We start from the raw sequence: 22,360 nt of genomic DNA, 5'->3' as shown, positions 1-22,360 counted from the left end.
AAATCACACTTTAGCATATGACAAGTTGAGTTCCAACGGGTTGGAATGTCCCAATTCGACCCCAAATACTTTCTTTCAACCGACTTGCAATAGTTCTTATATTCAAGATGTCTTGTTTTACCACTTTTGAAAACATCTTGTAACATAAGTCTAAAGAATTTTAAATCGTCACAAATGTTTTCATTGTCAAGACCTTTTTGAACAACCAAGTTGATGATATGTGCAACACATCGAACATGAAAAAAATCCCCGAAACAAGGTGGTGAATATTTAATGATAAATTTTTCGGCCGCCTTAGTATTGTTTGAAGCGTTGTCAAACGAAATCGAAAATATTTTATTTCTCAAGTTGTAAGCCGTTATAACTTCATCAAGTAATTCAAACAATTTTTCGGCGGTTTGTGGGAACGGGAAGTTTTCAAAAGCGATGATGCGTTGCATCAATTGCCATGTCACCGGATCAACCCAATGAGCGGTGACACATATGTATGATTCGGGCAACCCGTGTGGTGCCGACCAAACATCGGTAGTTAAAGTAACCATGGCTTCTAAAGAATGAAAAGACTCGATTAACTCTTTTGTAGCACACTCCCACAACCTGATACAATGACGTCTTAAGGTAGTACGACTTACATGTGTGTATCGCGGTTGTAGAGTTTCTCGAATCAACGACGTCAAATCCGGGTCATCAAAGTGGTTAAACGGCAAACCTCGTTGAATAACGAACTTTGCCATTCTATCTTGAACTTGAGTCGTGTTGTAACGAAATAGAACTTTGCCATTCTATCCCTTTTTTAGCACACTCCCACAACCTGATACAATGACGTCTTAAGGTAGTACGACTTACATGTGTGTATCGCGGTTGTAGAGTTTCTCGAATCAACGACGTCAAATCCGGGTCATCAAAGTGGTTAAACGGCAAACCTCGTTGAATAACGAACTTTGCCATTCTATCTTGAACTTGAGTCGTGTTGTAACGAAATAGTGTACCATCTTTACCCAAGTCAATTTGATCGGTCGTGCCAATCCCTTTCAACGCCTTGCAATATGGCTTCTCGATGTGCTTTCTCAAAGTAGAGTTGGAATCGTGCTTTAATAGTGAACCACATAGTTTGCAACGAGCCTTTTCATAACCTTCGTCATCCACAATCAAATCTCAATTCTTTCATATGTCTTTGTTGCGGTTATGGTTGACTACCGTAACAACCCTTGGGTCCTCCGTAGCAGGAACGGGGGCAACAAAAACACTCTTCTTAGCCTTCTTTTTAGTGTTTTTATGGGTGCCATAATAATATTTAGTTGGATGGTCGGGTAACGGAACGGGTTTGCTAAAGGAGTAGTATTTTAGTTTGTTTTTGAGTTTGGTGGTGAAACAAGTAACGGAAAACAACTTATATATAGTTTTTGGGCTACAAGAACCGGTTCCAAAGGCTATATTACCGTTGGAACCGGTTCCAACGGCTATTATTTGTCTCAAAAACCGGTTACAACGGCTATATTACCGTTGGAACCGGTTACAACGGCTATTTTGTGTCTCAAAAACCGGTTCCACCGGCTATATTACCGTTGGAACCGGTTCCAACGGCCAGTTTGACCTGTGTTTGACTTTTCAAAAAAACCCGCCGGAACCGGTTTTTTCGGGTGGGGTAGGAACTGGGTTGGAACCGATGGGGACATACAAATAGGAGAACCGGGTACGATTTTCAGGTACAAAAATACCCAAACCGGGTATAGGGCCAACCGGGTAGGAACTGGAACCGGTTCCGGTTCGGTTCCACCAGTTAGGTTCAGGAACCGGATTTTTTGTGCACGTCTAGACCAAACTATCTATTATTTACAGTGAGTTTAAATATTACATATAAACAATTTATGGAGTTCTAATTTTATATAATTCTAAAATCGTACTCTTCTATTTATTTAGTAACAAATACTGTTAAAAAAATCTCACATGTTGGCACAAGTAAAAAAGCTTTATATAAAAAGGGTATAATTGCTAGCTATCACTTAATAATTTATTTAACTATTTACGTTTAAACTTTAATCTAAATTTATTTTTCTAAACAGCATTTTCAATCAATGGTTGAAGAATCCCTAAAACAAAATGAATTCCAAGCTTTGAAAATATATAAAACTAGTCAAATTCCTCTTGTGATGCGACGAGAATTCAGTTTCAGTCGGTATTGTTTAGTTTGGTTCATTACCATAACTCCCCTTGTGATGTCTTCCGTTTCAACGGCGGACCTCTTCCTTGCCTTTCTTGATCTTCCCACTTGTTTGACGTAGTGGTTTAGTGTTGAATGATAGAAAACCAAGGAAACATATTCGAACATTAAAGAAGGGAGTTAAACACTTCCCATTGGGTCACCGCTTGAACGTTGATCCTCAACTTAATTGTGTTTTCTTATCTGACTCCGCTGTGTGTTTGTTGGAGAAAGTAAACTAATCCCCAATGTAAACATGCTGCCAAAAACATCTACTTTTGGTGATTTGTGACCAACTTTAAATGTCGAGTAATGCAATAAGGAATTTAATTTACAGGCACAATAATACTATATTTTAAACAAAGTTGATCCGAAGCAACAAATTCAATAATAAAATTTTAAAATTGAACTTAAAAGTATTCTATATTGTATCCGTTGTTTATATGTTAGCACATTTCATTTGTAATTATAGGGTGCGGTTACTGTATGCTAATGTCTTAACGTACTATAGGTACGCGAGACACTCAAAGGCAAAAACCTAAAACGCTCACATAAAACTAAAACGCTCAGTCAAAAACCTAAAACGCTCAGAAAACGCTCAAAAACGATTTTCGTGAAAAAAGTGAAAAATTGATCGATTGACCATCCAAAGCTGTTTTTTTCGGTGAACCTATGATTAATTGGATATGTATTGATGATTCCGAGATATTTGGATGTGACTTCATGGATCGATTTCGTGAAAAAATGGATTACGTTAAAGCATTATTGTATCGAATCTTTACTCTGTAATTATATATGTTAATCACTACCATTAATAGACATAATCTTCATCTTAAACAAGCAAGGGTACAATAATGCTCCTATTCATCATCCGTATATAAGCCATGCTCTACTTTGCCTATTAGATTCGTCTTTTGGTATCGATTTTCTTTATATAATTAGTTGCAGTACGAAGTGTTGTAAAAAGTTAAAAGTTGAGAGGTAGAGCCGTCTTAAATTTGTCGACTTGATGAGTTATTTAGTTGCTTTCTGAGTTTGTATGTGTCTACAACTTTCTTATGATGGCGTTTGCTAAAGTTCCATCGGACGTGGTGACTAGGATAATCTCGTGGCTTACACTTGATGATGCAATACGCCTTTGTTTGACCCAAAAAGATTGGTTTAAACTTCGACTATGGAAGGTCTTCTCAACATGGAGAGTAGCAGCTTTGGTGTAGTTTGCAATCACTTTCAAATGGATAGTTTGAACTTTGGAGATATATTTTCCTTTCAAGTATTTTGAATTGAATGATATGCAATATTATATGATATCCTACAAATTAGGGATCTTGTCCTTTAATTTTAAGAACTGTATGAATGGTTTTTTTTTAATGGTTATTACTTATAAAACTTGTAACACAAACCGATCATTTATTTGAATTTGGATAGTTGATTAAATCAAACATTAACCCAAAGGATACAATTTTACCCTTGTATGACACATAAGGAAGCTTAAAAGGCTATATCACTGGAGATTATGTTATAGACTAGCATTAGTTCATAAATAAAATGAATATAGTGATACAATCATACAAAAGTCTACAAAACTTGAAATGGAAGCCACATATAGCGACCCGTGACTTGTGATTTTGGTAAACGGCTCAAGCTCGTTTTTTCCAGATCAACACGGTTCTTGTGGCCGTCGCATTCGACTTTCCAGAAAGCGGTAAGAGCCCCCGCAAGATGGCTAAAACTGCAAAACCCAAGAAGGGGTAATACATCAATAATAGCTTTTCTGATGCTTTTCCGGATCCCACCATTTCAGATAGAATTGCAACCTGGAAAACAAAATGCAAGAAAATGAAATGATTATTCATATTAAACATAATTACAGTAGTTATTATTGCGATTATGATCCAAGTGTTTGGAAAAGATGTATAGTAGATTGGAAATGCTTCATTATGCCATGATTCATGAGTGACTTTTAATCCCTTTGACTTGTTTCTTGTTTAGTTACATATCTTAGTATTTGACCCGTTAACAAACAAAATATAAACTTAAATCCTCCTGTTTAATTAGATTGGTTAATGGGTCGACGGTTAAACATGTCAATCCAAACACAACATGTTTTTGAATAAGCAGGTCAATCTGAAGCGGGGAGGATGGCACTACTGGCAATGACCATCTAGCAAAAACACCGTAGGCGTGAAACGTGGTAGGCCTGAGCCGGGGAGCATAGGGAAGAAAGGGAGCCCATGCGGTAGAAGAGCCGGGGGAGGCCAAGTCATTTAACGAAAATGGAAGGGTATAGACATCATACGGCTCCGTCCCGAGCTTGTTGATTAGGAGAGAAAGACGGATTGCAGCATGTAGAGCACATGTAACGCACAGTTGGGTTGCTCAAGCAGCGGATCTCTCTCTCTATTTATCTACATATATCTAAAAAGAGAGAGAGAGAGGTCTGACAAGTATTCTTCGTTTGATTAAGCAAGTTAAACAGATCAATCCGAACGTGACCTTGTTGATTAAGCGGGTTAAACACGTCGACCCAATTAATTAAGTGGCTTAAAAAAGTCAATCTAACACGCCAACCCGAACACGACTTGTTTGATTAAGCAGGTCAAAGCATCAACCTTGAAGAATAAGATATTGCAACCCACAATCTAACTATCCCATGCTTCGGTTCACAATTAGAGGTTACCAATTTGATAATATTCAGGATGTTTTGTAGGCTGTAACCTTGAAATGGAATCCAGCTTCAAAATTCGATTTTCCACTTGTTATTTATAACAAATGAGAAGCACAAATAATAATAATAATAATAATAATAATACCATAGCGGTGAGAGTGGAGACGCCATACATCAAACAGGCGGTGGGCATCCAAGATCTCCCAGCAACAATCCCATACAAGGAAGCCATGGACAAGGGCCACGCGAACAGAAGCTCCACCCAGATCAGGCCAACGAAGAAATGGGGTTTCTCAGAAACCAGATAGTCCCCGTACTCGTGGGTGTACCAGGTCTTGAGGTGTACGAGGATGTCCGGGAACATGCTGGTAGAAGGAAGACATGTCTGGGCATCCAGAAGTGGGGCTGCGATTGCGATTATGAGGAAGAAGATGAACAGGATTGCGTCGATTATTTTTATTATTAGCGGCCCCATTGAAGTTGTGGGTTATGCGTCAGATTATTATGGGATATTATTTGAACTGTCAAGTGGTAAGTGCATTAGATATGATTGCATTATACAGAGTTTTGCTAAACTTATTCATTTTCTTAAGTTTTACGTTAATACGATTTAAGCCTTTATATTTATTTTTTACCATTTTCTTTTCTATTTTTTTTGCATATTATAATTTTTGTTTTGTTTTTTAAATAACAAAAATCGTTTATGTAAGAAACGTTTTTTAATTTAGGGTGTGTTTTCCTTTTTAAACAATTTTTAGAGATTGCTTATTTAAAAAGAAACACATTTTTTTATCAATAAAACAGATTAAACAACATAAGACTTGATCAACAAGTTAATTCTTTTTTCATATGACATTAATTTCATGCATTCGAACCTATCAAAAAATATTTAAATGATCATTTTGTTGGGTGTGAGGCATATGATAAGATAAATATAAAAAAACGTTTTATCGTTTTTATAAAGACGCTATATCATTATTCTAAAAATACATTTTATAATGATAATAAATATTATTATTATTATAAAGAACAATAAAAACAAAAAGATAGAAAATGAAAAAAAAATAAAAAATAAACTTTATAGTAGTTGATTTAATATTTTAAAGGATATTTGAAATGATTAAAAATATTAGAGGGTAATAACATGTCAAATAAGATTGTTGAAGAAACTGAAAGTCTAGGAGATGAGGTATGACAAATACACAAGAGAGTACGTTAGCCTAACCCATTATATCTTATATTTTACAAACTCCCAGGTTGGGGAGGTGGGTTGTTGTATTGTATCCGTTGTTACAAACGTTCACTTTCAAAAACAAGAATGGTTGACCAAGGACTCTTCTAACTATATAATAAAAGAAGAACTAAGATCTTAGGACACTTGTCATTCATTCATAACACTTCTAAGTGTCAACATTAGAAGTCATTGTTGATGTGTCATTCATAGAGGTTGTGTACATGTGGTGTTACATGATGTACAACTTTTCTTCAAAGAATTAGTGCGTCGAGATACTTTCGTATTCAAATTTTGAATCCAAACCAGTTTCTCTCTCTTCATCCCTTCAACAAAAAATTACTAATTAAATTAGAGGCTCGATCTATTCTTCATAAAGTAATTACTAATTAGGGTTCAAGACTTATTAGGGTTCGTCATAAAGCTTTATTTTGTGTATATTCGATTTATGAACCCTAAATAAATAGCAGTTGTTCCTTTTGTAATATTTTCGATTTGTAGGGTTTACCAAACGGAAATCTGATTACTTGGGTGAAAGTTTCCACACGGTGGATCCATTTGCAGGTATTCTTCCATCCTCTTTTCTTTATCAACATATCTTTGATTTTTTTTTAAACTCAAATTGTGCTTTCTTCTACTCCTTCACGGCCGATGACACGTTCAATCGCTCCATGTTCTCTTCGTATTCAGTTACACCGCTGTAACCCGTCGTTTGTGGCAGTTAAAAGTGGGGTTGTGTTTGAGCCATTTGAGGTGGTTAAGAAAGAACTCTCAGTTTGAGGTGGTTAAAAGTGCCTCAACAGTCTCTTGTTTGCTAAATGTATGCTGACTCCATTTGAAGCTGCCATTAATGAATGGTTTAAGTGAGTTTTTTGCTCTTTAATTTGAAATTTTATATGTTAAAATTCAAGTCTTTATTGTCGATTTCTTTATCTTTATGCAATTTAATTTTGAGTCTTTACTGTTAATCTATGTTTGATCCATGGAACCTCAGTTATTTGGTTGAAAAAACTTGATTTTGCGTCAAAACCAAACTGCCCACCAAGTGTTTGATAAAATGCTTAAGAGAACCCGTGTAATACGTTATTGGCCTGTTATAGCAGAGTTTTAATTGAAAACCAATTGAAAAGATCGGGTTATGCATAGTTAATAATTAAGAAGAATTCTTCTTGTGGGAGCTGGTTTTATTATTATTTGTAAAGGGCTAATTTGATGAAGGGATTCATGTCTTATGCTATAGGGATACCTGCTTTGGAGTCATACAAGCTGTATCAACAGAAAAAAGTAAGTTATTTTATAAGACCGACTATATTTCTTTTTTATGTTATGCAGCATAATCATTTTACGAGATATTTTTTTTAGCTGATGTGCTTTATTGGCTTGTAATATCAGGAGCTTCGAGGTTCCTCCAGTCTTCTATGTTCCGATACATCTAGCAGGTTTCCAGATTTTTAAGAAATAAAGTGGGAGTTCTGTTTTTGAATCGATCACTAGACCAACTAAAATAAATGGTGTGCATTATGTTCAGGTATGGCTTAGTTATGATTATATTGCTGTTATATTTCAAGATTGGTAGCTTCAGATAATTCTTTCACCTTTTTTGTTACAAATGTTGCTATGTTGCTAGAAGAATGAAAAGTTAAAGTTTCTGGTCAAAAGATGCTCTCTTTTCCTTTTTACTGTAAGTAGTTCTAAATTTGTAACATAAAGTTTTGGTTCTTAATATGACAGTGTGTAATTATTTCCATGATATGTTTGATAATGAACGAGAAGGTCGCCGTGTTCACATTGGAGTTAAAGGAGTATATATATGGTTGTTCAGACAACTTCGAATGGTAATAACAGGTAGAATATCTTCTCTATTTTCAAGCAATTGAACATATATTTGTGTGTGCTTGTATACCTATGTACATGTGTGTATGTATATATTTGTATATAAGTGAATATATAAACATGTACCATTATTAAGTGTGCCATATGTATACATATGTATGCAATGTGAACATATTTGATAATGTATATTGTGATATTGTTAATTGCAGCGAAAGAGACGGAGAGTCTAGCCAAGAAGAGGATTATTTATTATCCAATTCATACAACATGGTAATCCTTATATTTTGTTAATGCTTAAAATATTAAATGACAATCTAATAATTTTATGCATCTTTACGCAATTCCAGCTTGGACTTTATTCATCACTTGTCTTCCAGGAGTCCACACAGATAAAATCAGGAAGAATACACAATGTAGATTTTTAAATTGTGCAATTGTGCACTCAATAGTAGTTGAGAATTATATTAAAAAATGGACATATACAGCCTTTACTTTAATGCTATATTATTCTGATTTTAGAGAGTCAATTATATTGTACTTTTAAGTAGACAAGATATCATTTAATTTTAGAATCCAGATGTAATTTTAACTCCAGGCTTAATATGTTGGCCAATTACCAATGCGGTTGATGTCCCGTTGGCAAAGACAAAAGTCTTTAAACACCAAGGTTTTGGAGTTCTTGGGTTCAATTCCCACAAGTAACATAAATTTGCCATTCAAGAAAAAGTTGTCTAATTAAATGGTTTTAGGTAAATTTATTATGAGTGTGGTTTAATTGACTTTACATAGTTTTATATATAGTTTTTGGCAATGCATTTACCTAGACAGTTTCATGAATGTATTTTGTTGTTTTGTTTCTTTTAATGAAGCCGGGCACATTTTCTCTTAAGTTAAATAAGTTGTGTTTTAATCTTAAGATATATTATTTTGGTCATATGTAAAGAAATGTTATGTTGATTTTAAACGGAGAAAGAAATATCAACATACATTTGTTGCTAAGTAAACATACAAAATTAAAGTCATTCTCTTTGAAATCCAGGTTAACTTTTACTTAAAGAAATAACTCAAATTTATTATCAAAATTATGGATTCTATTTAATGAAATTGAAAATATGTTATGTTATAATAACATGTCATTTTTTTATAAATTGTATTGTATTTTAGCCCGTGTGTCACACTGGCATATAGCCTAGTAAACTATATGTATGAAACAAAAAAAAACAATAATACAACTTCAATACTAGATCTTTAGGTAACAGCAAAAGGTTATAGATAAAATAAACAAATAATAATAATAATAATACTTTTAAGATTATAAAATATTATCAAGAATTCTTACACCTTGGCTTATACCTGTCTTGAATATTTCATATTTTGATTTGTCATGTTCAAGTTTGTCTGATTCTTTTATACTTTGTGGAAAAATTAATTAAGTAAATATTGATTTGTAATAAGTTGTGTTAGGGTTTACAATTATGGTCTCTTACCTATGAAGAAAGAAAACATGTTACAGTTCAAGTTCTTATTCTGTCGATCTAATATTATCTAATGGTCTAATAAGATATGGGGTCTCATTGTGTCATGACTTGGTCTTACGTAGGTGATGTCTACTACACCGGATGAGATGAAAATGTGGATGAAGTTTTGAAGTTCAAAAATCAAAAAAAAAAAAAAGAAAAACAAAAAAAGGAAAAAAAGAAAAAAAACTTGATCGGGGTGCTTATATTTGTCATTGGTGGGTTTATGAAGATTCAGAAACAACTTGGTACGTATTCAAAAACAACCGCCACAACAAACAAATTATCTTGGATAAATATTTTATATTTCTCTTTCCTTTGGTATAGTAACAGGAACTGGAAATGCAAATTAAATTTCTAGGTTCAAGTGGTTGAGTGACCTATTATTATACATGTAATTTTCTTCCTTCGTATCATAGCGTCTTGCTTGCCAGGTTTACTTCTTTTATACATATATAACATATATGCCTTTAAATAAAAAAAAGACGTTATCACTATCTAATTTTGTTCATGTCATATTTTCTGCTACATGCATGATACAACAATGTATACCATGCATTAGTATTAAGTTTTTTTATACGTACAACCATTGCTATTGTGGATGATAAAGGGTTGTGAAGAGGTAGGTCCCAGCAGAGCCCAGTTGGACCCGCAAGACTCACCTTAAACAGGGACGTCTGCGCAGAAACCAACTGGATCCGCAGGACCAACCATGCTCAGAGACGTGACGTCCTTACGCGCAGTACGCAAGCTGGTCCCGCAGGAAATGCCTCCCAATGGTGAAGGACTCCGCCTGTCCCCGCAGCCTCGGATACAAGCCATTAGGGAAGGCCACCCGCGCAGCAAGGCTACACGCACAAGGCACTTAGCTCTCATTCAGTGTCACCTGAAGGAATGAGCGAAGCCGGGAACAATCCCGCACAAGGGCGGGAGGGGGAATACTCCCGCCCAAATAAGCCAGTCCGTACGATACGGGAAGATCTTCTGTACTGTACCTGACGAGGTATGGGAAAAAGATCTGACTAAAGATACGACAGCTTATGGACAACAGTATGGCGAGCAGCATGCTCCCACACTGTATGTCACTATTAGCCGCTGCCTACTCACCAACTCTTGTCATACCACGTGCGTAGCCGGCAGTTGGTGGAAAAGGAATAGTATACAGCAGGCCTGGTCGCTATCAGCCGCTACCTACCCACCAACTACCAGCAGGGCACGTGCGTAGGCTACTGTTGGTGGAACAGGAACACTGTTGCAGCCGGCCATACCTCCTTGGAAACCTACCTTCGGCTATAAATACCACAAATGGTATGACCATCTCATCTTATCACATTATCATCATATCATATCTTATATCATCATATTATACCTGATATCTGCTCTAGCAATCTCTTAATATACTTTTATATTTAAAGAGCAATCTAGTCTGATTCTCACGCCGGAGGGTGGTCACAAGGAGGAACCCCCCCCCCCCCTTCTCAGTGACAAGCTCACGGTATCTGTTTTGCAGGTTATCAGAAGAACCATCTTCTCAGGGTCTAACCCCTCGTGGGAAACATCTATCTAACCCCCAGGTTACCAGTAATCTGCCCGGGGTCCGGTTAGTGTTTCTTCATTGGCGCCATCCGTGCATAAAGCTAGAACTTTATTTTTCTCCAGTTTTTTCAAACTTCTAAGATGGTTAGAGAAATTCCGGTAACCACAACCCCAGCTACTGGGGGGAATACCGGCAACACAGTTTTTACAAACACTACCCCGGTTACCCAAGCCGGGGCAAGTGAAGTAAATTTTACGAACACTACCCCAGTTACTCAAGCTGGGGCAAGTGCAGTAAATGATCGCCTACTGGGATCCACTGATACCCAGTTTGAGAAACGAAGACTCCCCCGCCAAACTCTCGATGAAGTTAAGGCATGGGCGGAGGCACGAAAAAAGGAATTCCAGGCTGAGTTGGACGAACGCTTGCGTTCCGTACAACAGGCCGACGAATTCGAATACTAGGAGGATGACTCGGAGGAATCCGACTCCGACGCGAACCCTTGCCATAGGGCAAAAGGGAAGCGTAAGGAAATGGAATCCCAACCGAAAAGGCATTTTGGACAAGCCTTCAAACCAAAAAGCACAGGTGGAAGTCCACGAGACTTCTCCAAAACGTTCAGACCAAACGTTGCAAATGCGGGAACGTCCAAATTTGCAAGGGACATTGCGGAAGCAATCGCCCCAAAGAGTGCCAAACAAATGCCTAACATAGGCACATATGACGGTATATCTGATCCAGACGATCATTTGAACAGGTTCATAGCGGGGGCAACCGTCAGCAATTGGACGGAACCCACGTGGTGTTACATGTTCCAAATGACGCTTGTTGGGGCTGCTAGAGCTTGGTTTGATCGTCTACCGGTCAACCACATCTACGACTGGGCAGACTTCCAGCAGAAGTTTAGCCAACACTTCAGTCAGCAACGGAAGTATACCGAGGAGCAATGGACAATCCTCAAATGCATACGAGAAGAAGATGAATCTCTGCCAAACTTCATCACTCGCTTCAACTCAAAGAAGCTAAGTTTGGGCAATATCAGCGAAGATCTTGTTCGCGCTGCCTTCATCCAGGGCGCGCATGACCCAGAGCTCATCCGCACCCTAACGGGTAAAGATGGCATGCCATCCACATGGGATGCCATCATGACAGCAGCAAAACGCTATGCGGAAACGGAGAAGCAACTGGGTAGAGATCTCCCACAGAGCACAAACCTCTACACTCAGAAGACGAGAGAAGACAACGTCCTCACCGCCCGACTAAATAAAAAGCGGAAGCTAGGCATTTGGCAGTCAAGGGTAAACTTTGACACCTCATCCGGCTTGCAACATCGATTGGGCGGAAGGGATAATGTAAAGCCGCACCGGAACTCCAGATGGACGCCACTCACCAAAAGCGTCACTGAGATATTCGCCACTGAAGAGCTCCCGTGGCCAAAGCCTCCAATAATCCGACATCGTCACGATGCTGATCGGAGCAAATACTGTGACTTTCACAAGACAAAAGGCCACAACACTGAAGAATGCATAGACGTAAAAGACATGGTCGAAGCATTTGTCAGAGATGGGACGCTCGCGCACCTCGTGGCGCAATAAAGGCTGAGCAGGCGGGTGCGTGTAGAACCCCAGCTCGGGAAAACACGAATAAAAATTCCAGCTTCAATGTCAAGACTACATGCTGCGTAAAGAACGAGATCCCGAACCAGGTGCGTATCGGCTCGATGGCACTCCCATCCCAACAACATGGAATGGAGTTCATTTACACAGTTTGCATGTAAATCAATTCCAATTTGTAAAGAAAAGGCCAAGAGCCACTTCTAATGGAAATGATTCTCTTTAGAACATCGAAGCTGATGATTTTACATTTATACTTTTCTGAACACTAATATGCCGGCTTTCACCGCATAATTACGTGAAGAATCGTGGCATGGGGAAGACGGCAAAAGACCGCATAAACCCAAAAAGGACAAAACCTTCACGCAGGTCAGTTGAAGGGGAAAAGTTCAGCACCCAAAAATGAAAGTGCCGGTTTATCCGCACGAATCATAATGAGGAAACTGAACAATAACCTATCAACAACCGCGCGTCGAACGGTTAAATTATGCAACACTGGTGACGGCATTCACATTACGTGAAGTCGTTGCGTGGGAAGGCGGTCCTACCCGCACAAACCCAATAACGTGACAAACCTTCACGCAGGTCAGTTGAAGGGGAAGAGTTCAATTATCCCATTAAATGAAAGTGCCGGTCTATCCGCATGAATCATGAAAGGAAACTGAACACTAACCTATTGACAACCGCGCGTCGAACGGTTCAAAACAAAATTCTTAAAGGATGAGGAAAACCTACACGCAGGTCAGATATGGGTAAAGTTTTGCCATCCTACTAAGTGCAAGTGACGGTTCTACCCGCACAATCACGAAAGAGGAAGCAAAACTTCACACCTATTATCAACCACGTTCAAAGGTTAACTTATCCTCAAAGGATGAGGAAAACCTACACGCAGGTCAGATATGGGTAAAGTTTTGCCATCCTACTAAGTGCAAGTGACGGTTCTACCCGCACAATCACGAAAGAGGAAGCAAAACTTCACACCTATTATCAACCACGTTCAAAGGTTAACTTATCCTCAAAAGATGAGGAAAACCTACACGCAGGTCAAATATGGGTAAAGTTTTGCCATCCTACTAAGTGCAAGTGACGGTTCTACCCGCACAATCACGAAAGAGGAAGCAAAACTTCACACCTATTATCAACCACGTTCAAAGGTTAACTTATCCTCAAAGGATGAGGAAAACCTACACGCAGGTCAGATATGGGTAAAGTTTTGCCATCCTACTAAGTGCAAGTGACGGTTCTACCCGCACAATCACGAAAGAGGAAACAAAACTTCACACCTATTATCAACCACGTTCAAAGGTTAACTTATCCTCAAAAGATGAGGAAAACCTACACGCAGGTCAGATGAAGGTTAAAGTTTAGCCATCCTACTAAGTGCAAGTGACGGTTCTACCCGCACAATCACGAAAGAGGAAGCAAAACTTTAACCCATTATCAACCACGTTCAACAGGTTAACTTATTTTAAACACTTGGAGAATTGCTAATTTAAACTAAGTATGCAAGTCATAAGTTTATAAAGCAAGAAACCCAAAGAAGGAAATAACAATCTTATACGCAAAAAGATTTATATTTCACAAACGAATTATTACAAGAATGGCCGGGTAACTACCCGCCTACGAAAAGAAAAAATAAATACATCTGTACAAGACTATCCTAGCAATGGGAAGGGGTCTTCAGGATCAAGCTTCAGGGCCGCTTCCACTTGGACCCGCTCCATCAGAACGGGGCGGTTCGAGGAAAGCTTTAAGGATAGCTAACCCATCATCAGCAGCAGCGACTTCCTTCACCTTCTTCACCACCGGATGCGGAAAGGCGGCATATTGGTTCACCGCTTGGTCATATGCAGCTTCGGTGTCCACATCGAACAAAGGGAAGTTGGAAGGCGGGACGCCTTTCTCAACGAACCCTAGACCAAGCAGGAAGCCGGCCCGTTCCCCATCCTCGTGAGAAGCGTTGAGGGCTGCGCTCATAGCATCGTCGTAGGATGTCTCTGAGAAGACCCGATGCACAACCTACAAAAGAAAATACAAGTGTCAAACACCTTTTCTATGTACAAAGAAAAGCGTAAAGATAAAGAAACATACATGAGACAACGCTTCTCGAAGAAGCCATTCCTTGGCAACCAGAGCTTCTTGAAGGGCGGCTTGAGCTTGGGTGCAGGCGCGTTCGGCTTCGCTTTTACTAAGTTTGGCAAGTAACACTTCCTTTGCGGCAGCCTCTTCGACGCCCTTAAGCTTCCGCTCGGTATGGTCAAGCACACCCCTCTGGTCCAAGATCTCCTGGAGTTTCTTGGCATCTTCCATTGCCAAGGCATCATGAGCACGTTGGAGAGCCTCTAATTTGGCCTTGAGCTCCTCATTCTCCACGCGTAAAGGCTCAGCAACGGCTTCAGCCTTGGTGGCCCTCTCGGTTGTGTTCCTCGCAGTCTCCTTAGCCAGCCGAAGCTGTTCGTTAACAGCTTGGGCAGCCTTGGAGCGGGCCTCGAGTCGCGCTTGAACCTCAACCTCGAGGGCCTTGAAGGCCTTCTCCTTCTCCGCAGCCACTGCGGTTAATTTTTGGTTCTCCTCCCGGAGAGCACGCGCCTGAGATACTTCTTTAGCGCGAGCTACTTTTAACTTGTCGTTTTCACGACAAAGCAGCTCGACGCGTGGCTGCATCCGGGCCAGGAGAACCCGAAGCTCATTGGTTAGCCTACCCTCCTGGTAGCTAACCAAGGCTTCCCCCAACGCACCATGAGGAGCAGCGTGGCGAGCCCATTCCACGCACTCCACAGGGGTACGAAGGGTTGTTCCTCGGCGTATGTTCCATCGCGGAACATACACTTCATTGGAATCCGACACTGCAAAAAACAAAAAAGCAGTTAGGAAAAAGATGATAAGAAATAAACGTAAAAAAGGGCCAAAGGAACCCTACGCACCTGTAGGGTCTATAACAGGCCGATAGCCGCCGAACCCATCACCTGAACCCAAAGGAAACCCATCCAAAAGGTCAGGCAGATGGGAAGGTGGCAAAGATTGGCGAGTACTCCCATGCGTACCTGATGGGCCGGCCGTCGGTGCCGGGTGGCGGGGGCATGGTGGCAGCCGCCGCAGTCGCTGCCGCAGAATCCGCAGCAATCGTAACCGCCGGCTCGGTGAAGGATGCTGTAAAAATCGCACTCACGGCCGGCGGTGACGTCAACTCGGCTGGAACAGTCAGCTCAGAGTGAGCAACTGAACCAGCGGGAGCAGGCGCAGGCGCCTGGGTCGACGCCTCAGGAAGGCTGACCAAGCCTACCGTCATCGACGGAGAGGTACTACTCGGCACTCCACCCTGGAATGCGTCAACATCCACGCCTGCGTAAAGAAGAAAAGTGTTAAAAGGATATTGAACTATGAAGATAAAAGCTGATGGAAGTTGTACTTACGGGTTTTCTTGAGCCTGAAAGTACGGACGGGCGGGGACGAACCCGATGGAGCCAGCCTCTTTGCGCCGGTCACCGTCGTCTTCTTGGGCTCTCCGGAGGGGACAGTCGCAACCTCCGGAGCCGTGGTCTTATCACCACCGGGATTCCCCGCCACCTCGTCGCTCTCTGTCTCCGAGTCAGACAGAGGCACCGGATCGGCAGTGGAGGCCACCTTCTCCTTTCCCTTCCCGCCGGCAGCCTTCTTCTTCCGCACCAACGGAGGACCATCTGCGGATTCCTCATCAGAACAGACGATTAGAGGAATTCCAGCAGAGGTTTCAACATTGAGGGGTCGAGGGTTGAAGAGCGCCTTACCTGGCCACCTGGCGCTAAGGATCTCATGGCCTTGCGGATAGACCTCCACGAACCGATCCGCAGTTTGTTCGAGGATGGGCAACTCGTTCTCGTCAAGAGCGCGAGTACCCATCCGTACGGGACCGTCCTCCTCCCGCGGGTTAAGGAGCGACTTCAGGTCGTTCCCCTCTGAAATAAACAGAAAAAGTTAGAAGCAATTTAAAATCAACAAAGGGAAAGAAAGCATACCGTAAGGAACAGAGTTCGAACCGTATTCGAGGACGATCGGAACCTTCTGCGCGTCCGCCGCCTTCCAGACCCGGCTCATCCCCAGCATGACCATCCCGGACTCCGCAAACCGGTAAACCGGAGATTGGATCCGAGATATCCTCGAAAACCATTCCGCCTCCTGGTAGTTGGAGGCGTGAAGGCTTGGGAGAGCTTGCCCATTTTTAAACTTCATGGCAAGGGGAATGGCGCGGGCGGAGATAAAGAAAAACTCTCTCTTCCATGCGCGAAGACTGCGCTCCGTCGCGCAGATCTTTAAACCCTTAATCCGGGTTGTCAACGTGTACCACCCCTGGATGCACCTCCAAGTGTAGAAGGTCATCAGGCGGTCAACGTAGGGCTCAACACCCAGTATCCGGCACACCCACTCAAAATGGCGAATCTTGGCGATCGCCATGGGGTGCAACTCGGTCAAATGAACACCGTGCCTCTCAAGGACACGGTAAACAAACTTTGTCAATGGGAACCTAAGATTCCCATAGACAAAGAATGCTGCATAAACCCCGATCTTGCCTCTGGGGGCATCGTACACGGTCTGATGGGGTTCAGGAAACTCAGGCTCGAGATGATCGAGCATGAACTTCCTGACAACATACCGGTACAGATCGCCGGGCAGAGCACACTGGCACTCGCCAGCAGTACTCTTGTCATCGGCCGAAGACTCGAGATCACGTGAAGACATCTTGCAGAAAGAAGAAAGCGATTTCGGGAAAATGCTTGCCTGAAAAGGGGAGTATTTGCCGGAAATCGCTAAGAAGAAGAAGAGAAGAAGTAAAGGTGTGAATTACAAAGGACCCTCTTCCCCTTTATATAGTGATCGCAATTAATGCGGTGAATTTAATGCGAAGGAGAGAGAAATTGAAAGTGCAATGAAACCGTGACATGTGGCACCGGGCAAGCTGGCAACAGCTGTTGACAGGACGAGTGCCATTAATTTCGCGGCCACGCGCCCGAAAAATCGCGCCCACGCGCCGTAAAAAGCGTCTGGAATGACCATATAATGTCACGTCACCATAACTTCCTGCACGTCCTGACACAGTCAGAAGAAACCGTCGCACGACGTTTCAAAGGTTTGGACTGTTCCTATCTTTCCACCAACCTTTCGAATTTCAAAATTCAAAATTTGAAAATATTAAAAAGTAAGCGGGAAAATACCCCTTACCTGGGCAAACAAGTAACCGTAAGACGGATGCGGGTACAGTGTAAAGGCAAAACCCTTCACATACCTAGCACCCGCAGGGAATTGAAGCCAAGTAAACTTTGGCGAACAAGTAACCATAAGACGGATGCGGGTACAGTGTAAAGGCAAAACCCTTCACATACCTAGCACCCGCAGGGAATTGAAGCCAAATATTCCTCGGCAACCAAGTAACTATAAGACGGGTGCGGGTACAGTGTAAAGGCAAAACCCTTCACATACCTAGCACCCGCAGGGAATTGACGCCAGGAATACCTTGGAAGTAAAGTAACTGTAAGACGAGCGCTGGTACAGTGTTAAGGCAAAACCCTTCACATACCTAGCGCTCCGCTGGGAATTGAAACCAAGAAGGATCTTCTGGGCAATGCTTGCGGAAACGGAAATAACATCCCCGCATAGCGAGAACGTCGAGAACTACGTTGTTTGAAGCTCCAGGATGGAATTGGTGGTTTTAACATAATTGATCACTATGTTCAAAACTACCAAAACCTCATGGAGAGTCCACACAAGGGGGACTCAACGCTCCTGACTTGCGAGGAGGTTACAGACCTACAGGAAACTCGGGAATTTCTGCAAGTGACAAGGACTTCCGCGGGAGGAATCCCCATGGAAAACCTTAAAAAACCCTTTTCAAAACCCTTTGCTTGAGTCCAAAAGTTCACCTCACTTTATTAAACACGCATGAGAAGAACATTGGACTGGGGGGACTTGAAGAGGTAGGTCCCAGCAGAGCCCAGTTGGACCCGCAAGACTCACCTTAAACAGGGACGTCTGCGCAGAAACCAACTGGATCCGCAGGACCAACCATGCTCAGAGACGTGACGTCCTTACGCGCAGTACGCAAGCTGGTCCCGCAGGAAATGCCTCCCAATGGTGAAGGACTCCGCCTGTCCCCGCAGCCTCGGATACAAGCCATTAGGGAAGGCCACCCGCGCAGCAAGGCTACACGCACAAGGCACTTAGCTCTCATTCAGTGTCACCTGAAGGAATGAGCGAAGCCGGGAACAATCTCGCACAAGGGCGGGAGGGGGAATACTCCCGCCCAAATAAGCCAGTCCGTACGATACGGGAAGATCTTCTGTACTGTACCTGACGAGGTATGGGAAAAAGATCTGACTAAAGATACGACAGCTTATGGACAACAGTATGGCGAGCAGCATGCTCCCACACTGTATGTCACTATTAGCCGCTGCCTACTCACCAACTCTTGTCATACCACGTGCGTAGCCGGCAGTTGGTGGAAAAGGAATAGTATACAGCAGGCCTGGTCGCTATCAGCCGCTACCTACCCACCAACTACCAGCAGGGCACGTGCGTAGGCTACTGTTGGTGGAACAGGAACACTGTTGCAGCCGGCCATACCTCCTTGGAAACCTACCTTCGGCTATAAATACCACAAATGGTATGACCATCTCATCTTATCACATTATCATCATATCATATCTTATATCATCATATTATACCTGATATCTGCTCTAGCAATCTCTTAATATACTTTTATATTTAAAGAGCAATCTAGTCTGATTCTCACGCCGGAGGGTGGTCACAAGGAGGAACCCCCCCCCCCTTCTTAGTGACAAGCTCACGGTATCTGTTTTGCAGGTTATCAGAAGAACCATCTTCTCAGGGTCTAACCCCTCGTGGGAAACATCTATCTAACCCCCAGGTTACCAGTAATCTGCCCGGGGTCCGGTTAGTGTTTCTTCAGGTTGAGTTCGGGATAGGTTTGGTATCCTCACATTTCTTTCATCGAAAACTAAATCTTAACTTATCTCAAATTCATATTTGAGAGGTCTCTAAACTCAAGCATATTTTTACTGATTTCAAATTGTCAATAATTCAAGATTTAACTTATGACGCGGCAATGTCACATATGAAATCGTTATCACCATATAAAAATTTAAATATGACAATGATTTCAGAATAAATGAAAATTTTCTGTTAATAAAAGTTATACATGTTAAACCTGTCAACCTGAACGATTAAGTATTGCAATCCAAAACCAGATTATTCCATACTTGTAATCAAAATTGTTACCCCTATGCTATACCCTAATATGAATTATTCTATGAGCCAACCAAATCTTATAACCTTAAAATCAGCATACAACCGACTAAAATATCCTAAATTCATGCTAAATAAAACTAGAATCATGCACACTTCAAAACGGAGGAAGAAAAAAATAAGAATGGGAAGATAATAATACCATAGAAGTCAAAGTAGAGACACCATACATTAAACAAGTGGTGGGCAACCAAGATTTCCCAGCAACAATCCCATATAATGAAGTGATCGATAAGGGCCACGCGAACAGAAGCTCAAGCCAACTCAATCCAACGAAGAAACGTGGCTTTTCAAGGACCAAATAATCTCCGTACTCGTGTGTATACAAGTTGTTGAGTCGTACGAGGATGTCCGGGAACATGTTGGAAGGCAGGCTGGTTTGAGCATCGAGAAGCGGGGCCCCGAGTGCGATTATGAGGAAGAAGATGAATAGGATTGCATCGACTAGCGTCATGACTGAACCCATTGATGATACTTGTTTGGGTTTTGGTTTTATGTGTCAAATAACTGAAATATTAATGGGATTATGTTTGAATTATAATGATTAATTAAGTGGTAAGTGGGCTAGATCTGTTGTTCATTATTTTATGCATGTTTAAGCTACTCTCGATTAATTTAATCACAACAACAAGGTGTCAAGATGTAAATAAATTATTAATAGTTTCATTGCATATATTAATTATATAACTAATCTCACACCATTTTTTTATGTCCCATTTGAAAAAAGAAGTTCCGGATTTGTCCTCCCAATATCAGATATTCCGATTTTGTCTCCTTAAAAATCGACGTGTTGTAAGGCCATACGTAGTGGGCGAAATGAAGAGGCGAATTCTGGCGATTTGGGGCGTGAACACCACCCCCTGGGCGAATGGTGGGTGGGGCGAGGACTGCTTGTCGCCTTGCTTCACTTTGGTTATATTATTATTATATTAGTATGTGTGTGGGTGATATACATATATATATATATATATGATTGATTTATTTTGAGAACCACTTTAAGTTTTAAGAACTCGAAAGAACTCAACGTAACAATTTATTTTTTCAAACTTTTTTATCACATGTGTAATACGTAAGTGTAAGTGATGTACAAAAAATTACGGTATTTTTTACACACCGATTCGACTTTTTACACATGTGTAACTCACGTTTAAACTTGTGTAATTATCAAAAATACTTATTCTCTCTCATGCTTCATTTTTTAATTAAATTTAATCTCAGTTACATATTTTAAATCATTTAATTAAATGTGTGGTTCAAAATTGAGTTCTTAACGTTCTTAAAACTCATCATGGTTCTCAAAATAACCCTCCTATATATATATATATATATATATATATATATATATACATACATGGAATGGATATCTTGAGAACTTGATGAGTTGTAAGAACTTTGATAACTCGATTTTGGACCACAAGTTTAATTAAATGATTTGAAATATGTGGCTGAGATTAAATTTAATTTGTAAATGAATCAGGAGAGAGAATAAGTATTTTTGATAATTACACAAGTTTTAATGTTAGTTACACATGTGTGATAAGTCGATTCGGTGTGTAAAAAAAATAATTTTTTGTACATTACTTACACTTATGTATTACACACGTGTAAAAAAAATTCAAAAAAAAAAATTATTACGTTGAGTTTTTTCGAGTTCTTAAAACTCAAAGAGGTTCTCAAAAGAAATCAATCATATATATATACATACACATATGTATATATATATATATGTTGGGCTACAACACCATTACACCTCAAAAACAAAAACTCACTCTTTGCTGACTGAGCGTCACATGATGAAAACAAAGCGTTGTTCTACTGACACACGTGACATCACTGTGCGTAGTCCGGTGAAGGTGTCATTATGGTGGTGTTGTAATGCAGTGTGCATAACTACACGCTAGCGGTAGGTTTCCAAACTCCAATCATCGGCAGGGCAACGATGATGAGAATGAAGGACAAAGATGAATAACCCTGGACGACAAAAGTGAAAAGATGAATAATACGTGTCATACCAGTTTTGTAACACCCCGGCCCGGTTAGGGATGACGTGTCACTCGATACGGTAATTACTGACATTAAAAGCATTTTCATTAAATACTTAACCCTAATTGAAAACCGCACAACGGTCCAAAAACATACAAATTAAAAGTACTTGACGAAAACGAAAATAACTTAAAGTTGTTTAACCCAAAAGAATTTAATTAAGTTTCTCGATTTCCACTTCTAGTCTTTTAGTTTTACTCTCTTATCACACATTTCCCTGGTTCCCTTGAGTACCTGCAACAAATATAAGAAAACACAAAACAAAGAAACAAGGCTAAGCCAAAAATTACCCAGTAACGGAGAAAACAATAGCAATTACAATAAAGGACGAGAACGAAACGATAAGATAAACGATCAAAGGAGAAACAAATATATTAGGCGACCGATAACAGTAACAATACACTGAACTATCAGTTATGAAT

General features: G+C 40.7%; 1 protein-coding gene across 2 annotated transcripts; it reads right to left on the bottom strand.

Annotated features, from left to right (window-relative positions):
• Positions 1–3,716: 3,716 nt before the first annotated feature.
• On the bottom strand, positions 3,717–20,517 carry LOC143602269 (uncharacterized). 2 transcript variants are annotated; one of them, XM_077079442.1, is made up of 2 exons: positions 20,038–20,517; positions 3,717–4,017 (listed from the first exon to the last, which is right to left on the bottom strand). In XM_077079442.1, the coding sequence occupies exons 1-2, from the start codon at positions 20,359–20,361 to the stop codon at positions 3,841–3,843; spliced, it is 501 nt and encodes a 166-aa protein (XP_076935557.1). In that variant the 5' UTR covers positions 20,362–20,517; the 3' UTR covers positions 3,717–3,840. The 2 variants fall into 2 exon arrangements, with proteins under 2 accessions (XP_076935557.1, XP_076935556.1); XM_077079441.1 differs by lacking the exon at positions 20,038–20,517 and adding an exon at positions 5,014–5,343.
• Positions 20,518–22,360: the final 1,843 nt, after the last annotated feature.

This window comes from Bidens hawaiensis, unplaced genomic scaffold (assembly GCF_021521415.1).
Source record: "Bidens hawaiensis isolate Kalapana, Puna unplaced genomic scaffold, B.hawaiensis_p1.1 tig00058236_1, whole genome shotgun sequence".
NCBI classification, from domain to species: Eukaryota; Viridiplantae; Streptophyta; class Magnoliopsida; order Asterales; family Asteraceae; genus Bidens; species Bidens hawaiensis.
The sequence above is the reverse complement of the archived record's forward strand: the minus strand, read 5'-3'. Positions and strand labels throughout refer to the sequence as shown.

Bases quoted from the DNA above. Each gene is read 5' to 3' on its own strand.
- LOC143602269 (XM_077079441.1), bottom strand. From the start codon at position 5,343: ATGGGGCCGCTAATAATAAAAATAATCGACGCAATCCTGTTCATCTTC. The intron at 4,018-5,013 runs GTATTATTATTA...TTTGTTTTCCAG, and splicing joins TCTCCACTCTCACCGCTATG to GTTGCAATTCTATCTGAAAT.